This window comes from Dendropsophus ebraccatus, chromosome 3 (assembly GCF_027789765.1).
Source record: "Dendropsophus ebraccatus isolate aDenEbr1 chromosome 3, aDenEbr1.pat, whole genome shotgun sequence".
In the NCBI taxonomy this organism is placed as follows: Eukaryota; Metazoa; Chordata; class Amphibia; order Anura; family Hylidae; genus Dendropsophus; species Dendropsophus ebraccatus.
The window spans coordinates 38807788-38821487 of NC_091456.1; the positions used below are offsets into that span (position 1 = coordinate 38807788).

The 13700-nt window shown below is 43.0% G+C and overlaps 1 protein-coding gene across 3 annotated transcripts in view; it reads right to left on the reverse strand.

Moving 5' to 3' along the window:
• SMTN (smoothelin) overlaps nt 1–12950 on the reverse strand; it is a 110041-nt gene extending 97091 nt beyond the window's left edge. The window contains exon 1 of one of the 3 annotated variants that reach the window (XM_069961499.1): nt 12834–12950. In XM_069961499.1, coding sequence (XP_069817600.1) covers nt 12834–12935 — 102 coding nt within the window. In that variant the 5' untranslated portion in view covers nt 12936–12950. The remainder of the gene's footprint in view (nt 1–12833) is intronic. The other 2 variants (XM_069961498.1, XM_069961500.1) reach the window with 2 other exon arrangements.
• Nucleotides 12951–13700: the final 750 nt, after the last annotated feature.

Consider the following 13700-nt stretch of genomic DNA (forward strand, 5'->3'; position numbering starts at 1 on the left):
AAACATTAGACAGATCATCAAGTTTATGTTTTCCCGATAAGAAAGGACATTGTAAACGGGTCATTGTTTTCATGGGAAGGGGGGGAAGGGGGGGGGGGGGGGAGGTGTAAATGCCGTAGTACTGTGGCACCTAATAACCCCCTCCCACCAACCCAGCCACACCGTAGAAAATCCCCAAAACATAACTTACTGATTCTTATTAGAGATGAGCGAACCTGGAGCATGCTAGAGTCCATCTGAACCCGGACGTTCGGTATTTGATTAGCTGGGGCTGCTGAACTTGGATAAAGCTCTAAGGTTGTCTGGAAAACATGGATACAGCCAATGACTATATCCATGATTTCCACATAGCCTTAGGGCTTTATACAACTTCAGAAGCCACCGCTAATCAAATGCCGAAAGTTCGGGTTCGGATGGACTCTAGCATGCTCCAGGTTCGCTCATCTCTAATTCTTACCCTAATACAAGGGTATGCCTTGGAGTTCTGCCATATTACATGGTGTAGTTTTCCAACTGGTAAATACACTGTGGAAACACAGCAACACCAACCTAAAAGTCGTAAAAGTCTTATGTAATGTGATAATACACATGTCCACGATCATGTTTTTACGCAAAAATGTGTAACTTTTCATCATGTCCCCCACTGTGGCAAAGGTAGCAGGGCCATCGCAGTCCACCATTTACAGCAATGTGAATATACCCTAAGGCTGGGTTCACACTACGTATTTTTGAGGCTGTATATTTGAGGCTGTATAGCAACCAAAACCAGGAGTGGATTGAAAACACAGAAAGGCTCTGTTCACATAATGTTGTAATTGAGTGGATGGCCGCCATTTAATGGCAAATATTTGCTGTTATTTTAAAACAACGGCTGTTATATTGAAATAATGGCCGTTATTTACTGTTATATGGCGGCCATCCACTCAATTTCAACATTTTGTGAAGAGATCCTTTCTGTGTTTTCAATCCACTCCTGATTTTGGTTGCTATGAGGACCTGACATGAGGACCAAATACAGCCTGAAATATACTGTGTGTGAACCCAGCCTTAAAGTGAGAAGCCAACCCCTGCATGCAGACCATACTCACCGCACTCCAGTAAGGGTCCACTCAACGTTCTAAGAAATGGTGCGGATAATAAAGCTTTTGTTCTTTTACAAAATACTTTTACCATCTGCTTCAGTGAACTTTTAGTTTCTCCATCTCATTTTGTTTTCCACTGAAAGTTGTTAAACATTTCCAGCGATTGTTTTCCCTTGCTCATCTTTAATGCAATGAGAAGTTGGAATCGGGAAAGCAGCCATAAATTCCTCAAGAAAGAAGTCGAGACACCTGCGGAATCTGACATTTTATGCGGTACAAGAGCTTACTATACATCTGTGTGGTGGAAGCAGCTGGCTCACGCTGAAGGCCGTATTCTTACCTTACACACACCAAGTAGGTAAAAGTGATGCAATCTTCATAAATGACGTCTGGAAAAAACTACTAAGAGTAACACTTCAATGGAAGACATTTATACATGTAACTGCAATGCCATATATAACATCTGCACTAAGATATAGGCTTAATAAAAAAACACTTCAACAGATGGAGTAAAAAAAAATTTAGACTTGCAAGTTAATGAAAAAAAAGACATACAATAAAATACAGATTTAGACATTACTGAAGTTTTCAGGCAATTCTGCCCGCTTACTATAAAAGCCTATACGTGTTCAGAACTTTGTGTAGTTTTAAACTAAATCTGTGACAGGATGCACAGTCACCCCGTGACCGACTACAGAGAAGGCCAAATAAATAAAAACAGAACGGGCAGGTGGTGGTGTGGAACATAATAAAGAACCTATACCTATAGATCCCCATGCCTTTGCAGCGCCATGCACAGTGCTCAGTCCTAACTAGAGCACGCATACAGCACAGCGACATAGAATGGTGCTAGGGCCAGGGACATGTTAGGTTCCACCTCCTTGACACTATCAACCTGAAGTCTATTTTTTCTTTTTTAAATAAAAACAGACATAGGGAATAAAGATATGTTGATATCTGAAAAGGAAAGAGAACCTCAAAGTGAAAGCATACTATGTTGATTTATTGTGACAATGTCTAAAATCTGTATTAATAAACCTCATATGTATAATTACAATCCTTGCGCTACTGATGAGGGAAAGAGCCTTTCCGAAACGCGTCTAGCTAGCACCCCAAGAAATATCAAGCACTTTATATCTATTTCCAGGACTACTATCTCTTTTACCTTTTATCCATTTACTTTTGCCTGCTGCTCACAGCTTGTTCTGATTGCTGGATCTCCTCCCCTCTTTCACCTGTGACTCTACAAGCCGTGGCCACGGCACGCCGATGTGTAAGTGAGATCCACTGGGAGCCTGACTGCTAGAGACTCCACAGCACGTCCCGGAGCGCTCCAACCATCAGTAACTTGCCCACGAATTGTTACATCGGACCGGTAATATTACATTATCACCAGCAAATTGCATACAAACTGCTGCATTGTACCGGTAAGATTACAAGTTATACAGCAAGCAGTACGGATACTGTGAGATATACGGACATAATAGACTTTTAGATATTGGTATATTGCCATGGACATCTCCCTATTGCTTATATAAGATCGGATGCAATATTTTTTAAAAAAATTTTGTATTGTTTGTATATCTGTATTTATTTTATATTTTATATTTATAATTATACATATGAGGTTTATTAATAGAGATTTTAGACATTGTCACAATAAATCAACATAGTATGCTTTCACTTTGAGGTTCTCTCTCCTTTTCATTATCCATTTTTTCTATTACCTGGTGTGAACAGGGACACACTGCTGAGAGTTACCCAGTGACTGCAGCAGTAATTCTGTGGTGGCACGTACCCAGCTATTTTTATATATGTTGATATCTATCCAGTCGTGGCACCAAAAAGGTAGGCAGTCAGGGGTGTCATTTTAAACAGGTCCTCACCTGACAAAAAAAATACTGCAAGATGAATTTTTGTCCGATCCAATGCTGCTAAACGAACAAACACCAACCAGAAAACCAACAGACCCCATTATAGTCAATAGGATCTCTTAGAATCTGTTGATGTCCGTTTTGCATTGGACCTTCTTGCTTAGTGCCAGAGATTTGTAATTTTCTTCAATTATAAAAAAAAATTAAATCTCAAGTCTCGGTCTAAAACATTATGATTATGAGAACATTATAGACTGACTAAATAAGTAAATCATTTCTCTAGATGTTTTATGTGGTGGGGTAGCTATGGGAGGAGAGCATGTATGTGCAATTTTGTTCTCTCGAAGATTCATGCATGGGGTCTCTGTTGTACAGAGCACCTATAGAGATGAGGGGGGCCTTAGTGTAATATATGTGACAGCACAAGCCAACTGGGGCATGCTATAGCGAACGCTACTTCACCCCAACCTGCAGCTATTAGCTGTAGTGATATTATATAGTGCGATTGTGGACATCTTCCCCGTAATGAGGACAAAGGTTCAGCAGTGAAGGATTTATGACAATACACAAGGAAGTATTCTAAAATAGTCTGCTTTTCACATTGGTAGCTGCTGTCAACGTTACTATGCAACAGAATAATGGCAAGCTCGTAAATGAGCAAGACTAAAGTTATACTATAATGGTGCGTTCACACCTACAGGATCTGCAGCTGATTTTCTGCAGCAGATTTCATTTAAATAACTGAACACAGCATCAAATCTGCTGCAGATTTGATGCTGTGTTCAGTTATTTAAATGAAATCTGCTGCAGAAAATCAGCTGCAGATCCTGTAGGTGTGAACGCACCATAAAGAGGTATTCCAGGAAAAATAAACTTTTCCCCTATCCACAGTAGGAGATTGGAGGGAGCCCCCATGCCGATGTACCCCATGCCAATCTCATATCAGGACCTGGCTTCTGCATTATGAATAGAGGTGCAGCACATGACCTGCAGCTCTATTCATTCCTATGGAGCTATGGAAAGAGCCGAGTACAGCGCTATTCCGGCATATTTGCTCTTTCCATAGCTCCATAGGAATGAATAGAGCTGCAGGTCATGTGCTGCACCTACAGCTCTATTCATAATACAAAAGCCAGGGCCTGATACGAAGATCGGCAGGGGTACAGAGGTTGGACCCCCCCTCCATGATCTCCTACCTTTCCCCTATCCTGTGGATAGGGGAAGAGTTCATTTTTCCTGGAATACCCCTTTAACTTTAAACATGACATTTCTGCTACTACTTAGACATACAGTCGGCAACAAGAAGAATTTACACATTTCAGCAATAAATGAAGAAAAGAAAGTCAAAAAGCGACAAATGTTCTATACAGTTACAAACCAGAATTCCAATTCCCCAAATGTTTGCCAAGTTTCTAACCACTAAAGGATATAATGACACTGTTGTACCACTGAACACTCTGTTCCGCTGAAGTTTACAGAGTCCTTTAAATATCACAAATTCCATCCAAAGGCAAATTATATGCAAAGCATCTGTAAACCTTTTACCTTGACAAGCGACAATTCCTCAGGAAATAGCATTGTGAGGACAATCCAGATGGAGATACTACTGGAAAAGAAGGACTGTAACCAAATATCAGAGGAATATTGTAGAAATCAAAGGTTCGGCTTTGTATACACAGGTATCTCCTAATATCGAAAAACCATGATGGTAGCGCCAAATGGCGGACACTGAACGTGCCCAACAGACCCCACAAGTTGTGCTATTCTTCCCATCATATCTGACATAGGCTCCAAATTCTGACGGTAATGTGAGCACATCCAGTCACGTCTACAAGTCGAGAAGAATTTTAGAATGAACACTCATTTGTAAACTTTGACTATCTGACTCCTACAAATTATCCATTCTGCCTTAAGATCCTATAAATAATTACCAGGAAAAATACATTAACAGAACAGAGGGTGAAAAGAAAAAAAAAATCCGGAGCTCAGTGCCAGGGTGCACGTAAATACTCGGCATTCCTAAACGTACAGGAAATCAAAAGACTGCCTTTGTAGCCATTAACCCCTTTACTGACATACTGGTAACACAAGATCAAAAGCTTACTTACCACTAACAGCCCCTGTCCATCATCTCCATTGTTCCTGCAACAATTTCACATCTTTTTTGTTGTTAATTTCAACTTGAAATTTTTTATAATTTTTTTAAACTGAATCTAATGTTCTTGGGCCTATGATTACATGTGGACACAGTGCTTCAGCCCAATATAGAAAAAAAATTGGAGATATAGTAAGAAACACCAAAGTGTTCATGCTCCATGAAAAAGAACCTGTAGTGAGATTTTAGGCCCCTGAACTGCCACAATGCTATTATACACAACACTAATAGTATGATATAGATGTCCCTGTATAATCTGCCAAATGGTGATAACATAAAAGCTAAACCTACAGCACACACTGCACATAAAGAGTCATTTACCACGTTTCCCCGAAAATAAGACAGTGTCTTATATTAATTTTTGCCCCCAAAGATGCGCTGTGTCTTATTTTCAAGAGATGTCATTTTTTTTTTTTATAAAGAAGAGTTAACACTTAGGGGGAGATTTATCAAACATGGTGTAAAGTGAAACTGTCTCGCCCCTAGCAACCAATCAGATTGCACTTTTCATTCCTCACAGACTCTTTGGAAAAAGAAAGGTGGAACCTGATTGGTTGCTAGGGGCAACTGAGCCAGTTTCACTTTACACCAGCTTGATAAATCTTCTCCATATTGTTGAACAAGAATTGAGAACATTATATACTGTATACTAATTATCACAAACCAGCATAACCAGACAAAACCAATCACCTTCCCCCATACGCCCCCCACCCCACCCCGCATCGCGCTTGTGGCGTGGCGGCGATAGTCTTACTTTCGGGGTATACCTTATTTTGAAGAGGATGTACCATCAGGTATATCCTCTTTAATATGACCCACGGATAGAATGGCGCCGTGGTCCGTTTTATGAACTGCGGCCCGGTTCCTGTGTACAGCACCATTCTATCCACCGGTACCGGGCCGGGGCTGAAACAGTTCCATTCTAATGGAGCCGCGTCATAGAGAGGAGGGAATTCCCTCCCACTGGGGGCAGTAATTTACCTAAATTGTTCTCAATTGTTAAAACTGAACCTCAGAGACCATTGTTTGCCACTATGCCACCTGCCTTTAAAAGCAGTTGTATCAGGCCATGTCCACAAAGAGCAAAATGGACACCATTTAAAATTTAAAATAACAGCCGCTGTTTACAAATTTTTTGGATTACCCGTGAAGTGTATGTAAACAGCGGCCGTTGGTGCACACAGTGTATTAACTAACAGCAGCCGCCAAGTTAATGTTCGTGCCATTAATTTGCGGACGTTATTTTACATTGCTCACACACAGTACAGTGAAAATACTGTACAGTACAGTGAAAACTGTTCTTTTAACTGTCCTTTCTATTCAACTCAACTGACACACACATATCGGCCATTTTTAACTTTAAACTAGAATGTTTCAGCAGCAGCCATTGCAAAACCATGGCCGTTATTTGATCCTCAAAACAATGGCTGTTGGATAACAGCCTGTCAACATAGCCTTTATGTGACATGTTTGCTAATTCTACCATGCCCCCCCAATACACATTTAGGGTGCGTTCACACGTACAGGATCTGCAGCAGATTTGCTTTGAATCAGCAACTTCAAATCAGCTCCATCAAATCTGCTGCAGATCCTGTACGTGTGAACACATCCTTAAGAATTTACCACAGCAGCTTATTTTAATGGGACTAGCCAACTGTCCAACCTGTATGGCAGCCTTCCAACAGGGGATGTTGAGGGCAAAGGAGGATTGGGCATGCTAAATTTTAATAGCGTGATCCCTTTGTTCTTAGGGAGAGAAGTTGCTTGCCCCTAGTCTGTCAGCAGCAACCCAATCTATCTCCAATGCAAACATTAACGCCTGGCCCAGCGTTCATATGAATGGGGAGTGGGATCCAAGAAGGCGGACAGCTATCTCGTGTATATCTCATATTTGCTGCATCCGGGTGACATGTAAGATGTAATTTTCCACTTCCTCAATCAAACTTATGGACCAAAGTTTTAATAAGGTTTATATTAATGAACATCAGCCCTTCCCATTCTGTTATTTCAACCTAAAAGCCTGTTCTACAACATAATACATACTATAGAACTAATGATAAAGAGCAACTACCACCCATGTATTACCAAACATTATAGCAGACTAAAAACCATACAAAGAGTACTGTATGTAAAACAGGGATTTACAAATCTCATTGATGACTCCATAGAGTTTATGTGGGAGAGCCCACCTCTAAACGTGTCATATCCACCCATGTCATTAGTATGTGTACAAAAGAAAACAAATCTGTCTATACAGCTGACAGAACAGGCCTGACTGACGGACACAAATAGCTGTGTGTCTGCTATAAACTAAGGATGAATCATTATGATCTCATATCAACTTAATGAAAGAGATCACAACAAGATAATTATGAACGCCCTCCGATGCTCACACCTAGGCTGCCGAGCTAGAGTCCTGTGCTGCTCCTAAGATTAAAGTGACTGTACCACCAGGCCCAGGCTGAAGCACTGGAGGCGGGCCGACCACCCTTAGTGGGAAGAAACCCCAGCCCCTCCATGACGTGACTCCATTAGAATCAATGGAACCCTATCATAGAGGGGCTACGGTTTCCTACCACTAAGGGTGGGTCGGCCTGCCTCCAGTGCTTCAGCCTGGACCTGGTGGTACAGTCACTTTAAAAAGAGGATGTACCACCAGGTACACCCTCTTTAACCTGAACAGACGGATCGAAAGGCGCTGGCACGGGGAACCCGGTGCCGCGGTCAGTTTTTCGGACCGAGGCCCGGTTCCTGTGCTTGGCGCTGTTCTATACACCAGAACCGGCGGTGCTCAAGCACTGGAGGCGGGCCAGGCCGCCGCCAGTGGGAGGGAATTCCCTCCCCTCTCTCTATGACGCAGCTCCGTTAGAATGAATGTAGCCGCGTCAAAACGGACCGTGGCACCGGCTTCCCTGAGCCAGCGTCGTTCGATCCGTCGGTTCAGGTTAAAGAGGATGTACTTGGTGGTACATCCTCTTTAAGAACTTAGAAACCCACTGATAGAATTCTAGGGAGCATGCGACTCGTAAGCACCAGTGGAGGGGGTAGCATCAAAATGTGGACACTCAGGAGGAAAAAAAAATTTGAAAATCTGGTGTCAGAAAATTATTTAGATTTGTGACAGTTCCCGACATTGACAGATATGGCAGCAGAGAGCACTGTCAGACTGGAAAGAATACACCACTTCCTGCAGGACATATAGCAGCTGATAAGTACAGGAGATGTTTAAGTAGAAAATTAATAAATTAATTTCAAATCTATAAAAAAAACTTTCTAAAACAAGTTGATTTCAAAGAAAAAAAAATCTTTGGAGTTCCCCTTTAAGGATAAAAAGTTATGCTCAAGGGACAGAATTACTTACGTTATATTTATTATTTGAATTAAAATCTTTCCCATGAGAAATTTAAAACCATTACATTATAGATAATGGGACACTTGGAAATGAGTTTTTCATGCAGTTCCTTAAAGGAGTTGTCTAATGGGCTGTGTTTTCAACCCTGACACTCCAGCTATTAAGCCAATTCTATTCCTCATCCACTACACTGACTAAAGCAGTGGTCTCAATCATGCCACCCTCCAGCTGTTGCAAGACTACAATTCTCATCATGCCTGGACAGCCAAAGCTTTGACAGTGCAGGCATGATGGGAAATTGCAGTTTTGCAACAGCTGGAGGGATGCAGGTTTGACACCTGTGGTGTCCTGTAACAGTAAAGGCCGTACTACACACAACGATTTGCCGGGGGAAGGAATGGGCCCTATTACACCAACAGATATCTGACAGATGTTTGCAGCCAAAGCCAGAAATGGACTAAAAATAGAGAACAGGTCATAAAGGAGAGACTGGATTTCTCCTCTTTTCACATCCATTCCTGGCTTTGGCTTGAAAAATCTGTCAGATATCTTTTGGTATAATAGGGCCCTATGCGCTCGCTGCCTGTGCTATTACACGCACAGACAGCAAGCTGTGAGCAGTAGAAGGGACTATCCAACCAATTAGGGTATGTTCACACTGTGCAAATGGGGCGGAATTCAGTGTCAGACCGCATCCCTATGGGAGGGCTCGCGCGTTTGCACTGGAAGTAAAAGGGAACGGGACCCTCAGATGTAGGCGGAGCGTAGATCAGGTAAAGTATGCTCTGGCCGGCGGGGGGGGGAGGGGGGGGGGTTAAGGGGGCCGGCATTTACACACTTGCAGGGGGATGACAGTCCTGCTGAGAGTAGGTTATCTCATTGAAACTGACAGCTTGGTACTTGCAGCGGATTTTGCCGCAAACTCGCAGCATGAAATCTGCTGTGGATACGGTATGTGTGAGTCTAGCCTAAATATCCTTTTTATTAGACTGTTAAAAATAGGCTTCATCGGCAGCCAGACCCTCTAAATAGGAATTATTACTTTAAGGAAAACCTTAATGTCGTAGAGACTCAAAGTGTTAATCGGTGAAGGTCTGGGTATAAAGCCCACCAGCGATCCCTAGAATGAAGTGCACACTAAGGGTCCTATTTAGGGATGGTCCGAACCTGCCGAGGTTCGGGTTTGTACGCAATGATTCCCGCTGTCTGCCCGCTCCGTGGAGAGGGTGGATACAGCGGGAGGACCGCCTGGAAAACTGGGATACAGCCTATGGCTATGGCTGTATCCCAGTTTTCCAGGCAGTCCTCCCGCTGTATCCACCCTCTCCACGGAGCGGGCAGACAGCGGTATTCATTGCCGAGAGTTCAGGTTCGTACAAACCCGAACCTCGGCAGGTTCGGACCATCCCTAGTCCTATTACACGGAGCAATTTTTAACGATTGACGACTAACAATAAACGATCGCAAACGAGATTGTTTATATTAAAATCATTCGCCATATTACACAGAACGCTAGTCGTTAGGTACGATCGTTTCCCTGAGATCAGAAGGAATAAACTATGTGCAATGCGCTATTACACTGAACGATTTGTGAAAAAGTGCGGAACTTGAGCGAACGAACGTGGGATTATAGCGAACGATTAATTTTAGGTTCAGATCTAAATAAACTATCAACGACATAACGATTTTTCGATCGTTGCCTGCAATTACACAGAGCGATTATCTTTCAAATTCGAACGATTTAACGATTTTTCGCTTGATAATCGTCTCGTGTTATAGGGCCTAAGCCTGCTCTTTCCTAGCTCTGTGCATGAGACCAAGCCAGGCTTCTATAGTAAGTATAGGACCATTTCACTTCGCACACAGAGTCGCATACATGCTTCTCCCCACAAGTTCCTCGCCATTTTTGAGGGTCCTAATGGGCGTTAGGTCTGGGTGGTCCTTCATCAATCAAAACTTTTGACATATCAAGTTACAGGTACACTTTAAGCCAAAGTCAGGAGTGTATTTAAAGGGAATGGAGGAAAAGGACGACTTCTTCCTGGATGACCCACTTTGGTAAAACACCAGCAGCAAAAACTGAAGCTGAATATACCTTTAAAAAAAAAACAAAAAAAAAAAAAGCACTGTGTGCACTCTCACCTACTGGAATGCAGCTCCTCGAACCACTGGCTGACCATGGCTCGGTGAGGCAGAGGGTGTGTGCACGCAGGCTACGTTGTCTTGCACTACAAGGATTTATTTATTTATTTTTTTTACAACCTCAAGATCTTCCTACGTGAGCTGGGGGCAATCGCTCCACAAAACGTTCCCCATTGTGGTGAGGACACAGTCCTTTTACATGGAGCAAATATCGGACAAAACTCTCGATAACGACCAAAACTCAGCGACAATCTGCCTGTGTGAATACAACAACCGATCAAACGGTGAGCAATAAATTGTTTATCGTGGTCGTTCAACATGTCCTAAAATGGTTGATCGCGAGCAGATCCATTCGCCTAAACAGTCGTTCAAAGCAAAAAATATCAGGATAATGATTCCCCGCAAGGATCTTTTGTCGATCTCTTAAAAGACTAAATCATCGCTTCACTTAACAATCGCTTGAGCGTTTTATTTGTACGTGTATGGGCCAATTCACACTCAGCAAAAATCGGTGGAAGTTTAGGAAGCGTTTTAGAGGTGACATTCTCTTTAAAAACAAATCTTGGAGCAATAAATAAAATATGGGAAATCACGGGTGTTCTGGTTACAGGTAATGATACCTTTAAACTTTATAGGTGAAAGTATGAAAGTAATGAGAAGAGAGCGATCCTTATACAAGTGGTGCCTTGGATTACGAGCATGATTTGTTCCGGGACTGTGCTTGTAATCCAAATCCACTCTTATACCAAAGCAAATTTTCCTATAAGAAATCACTGATATGCAGACAATTGGTTCCACACCCCCAAAATAATATTTTTTTATTCTGAATAACGTGTAGAACCCAGATGAAACAAACAATGAGAAACAGCTGAATGTAATATTGACAGTTAAAGGTCTGTGTGGTCACTTGACACTAATAGGGAAGGGGTGTGTTCAGAATGGACAAATCAGAAGGAGAGAATCACAGAGCTGTGCAGGAGGACAGTGGCAGAAATTTTATATATAGCAGTGTGAATGGCTGAGTGTGAGTGCAGGCACATTATAGCAGCAGTGTGTATGGCTGAGTGTGAGTGCAGGCACATTATAGCAGCAGTGTGAATGGCTGAGTGTGAGTGCAGGCACATTATAGTAGGAATAGAAAGAATAGGAAAGAAAAGGGCTGACAGAGTATGAAGGAATGAGCAGGGCAGATGTGGGCACAGTATAGCATCACTCTGTTCAGGAGAGAGGGATTACAGGCAGCTATGAAGTGATTACCTCCACAGTCCTGTCCCCTGATGTAAGCCCCAGCCTGAAGTGGATCTGCTATGATTTGGAAGGTGAGGGAGACTTCCTGGGTCAGAGTACAGTGCTGTAGACCCCGCTATGCAGACCATACCCCTCCCCCACTCCCCTCCCACCCAGTACAGGGAGCTCTTAAACCAAAGCAATGCTCTTAAACTGTGAGCTCTTCTTGCAAAACACTCTTAATCCAAGTTACTCTTAAACCAAGGTACCACTGTACAACTGAAGCGTTCCACAAGTGATCAGGCGTGGCTGTGTCAGTACTCCAGCACAAAGCTTAAACTGTTTAGAAGGCGTAAGATGAGACCGACAACGCTTCTGCCACTGACTCCCATAAGGACACCTGGGAGGCACTCTACCCCTACATTCAGAGCCTGTCTGTTATTGGTTAAAAGAAAAAAAAATCAGCAGCATCACAGCGTAGAGAGTAGTAATAAAGCGAGGAGGATCAGCAGCCACACTAATATATATATATATATATATATATATATATATATATATATATATATATATACGCACACACGTACACACACACAGCAGTGATCAGCAGGAGTCATATCCTGACAAGCCGTCAGCAGGTAGGACACAGCCCCCAGGCAGGAGACTCAGACATCCTCAGTCTGGGAGTCCTCCTCCAGGTGACAGGGAAGCAGCAGACATCCACATCATACACCTAATAGACTGATGCTGCTGCCTGACCTGCGATCATTGATGAATGTGAGAAAGAAACGTCAGATCTGTGTATACGATTCCGCAAAGTATGTGCATGTTCACACAGAGTGCAGAAAACCGCAACTCGCGGGGAAATCTTATCAGCAGCATCTTTAAGACTGGAACAAAGACGTCAGAATGCCAAGAGGAGAGATAACCGGCAAGTGGGCACCGTGCGGTATAGGCAGCGCATCCGCACAGGACCGTATAAGCGGATAATCCGCAGCACTCACCAGCTTCCGCAGGGAGCCCTCATCCATGGCGGAGAAGCGCTCGTCAGACATGTCTATGTCACCGCTGAACCCCTCGCGTCTCCTGCTCCTGCCGATCTCCATCAACTTCTGAGCTCTCTCCCACACCACAACTTCAAATCACAGCGTTTCCGCTCACGTCCCCGCCCTCTGCCCCGCCCCTACTATTTAACCCAACCACGGTGCAGGAATGAGCGTTATGCCACGCCCATCTGATTCCTGAGTGGTTGAATTGAATCCCGAGGGCACGCTTCACCGCAAGGCGCGCCGGGAGTTGTAGTGTAGACGGGTGAAGCGCACTGTCTGCAGGTAAATACGGCTGTTTTAAATAAGAACTGTCATTCGCAACGGTCTCCGGCGCGGATCAATGAGCCTCCTGTGTGGCTTCAGGAGCAGCCAGGGATGACGTCACCAATGAATGAGTCATCAGGACTCTCCAATAGGCACTTTATTTCCTTACGGGAATGCTGCACATACTCACCCCCCTCTGTCGGCATGCGTCTGCCTTACCACGTACCTACCCTATTGATAAAGTGCACCAGACACTATCATTATTTTATTGATTCCTATTTTGTTAAGATGTTTATTTATTTTTATTTTGATGAGTAATAATAAGGTATGTGTCTTATCACGTCTGATGCACTAATGATATATATATATATATATATATACACACACACACACATATTGTGCATATACTCTGACTCTGTTTACACGAAGCGATAATTCGCCCAATCAATCGTTTAATGGTTTTGAAGCAACGATTTGGTTTAGACAAATAAATCGTTAGAAAAACCGTTATTGCGATCGTTTTTAAGATCACTTAAAGTGACACTGTCACCCCCTATT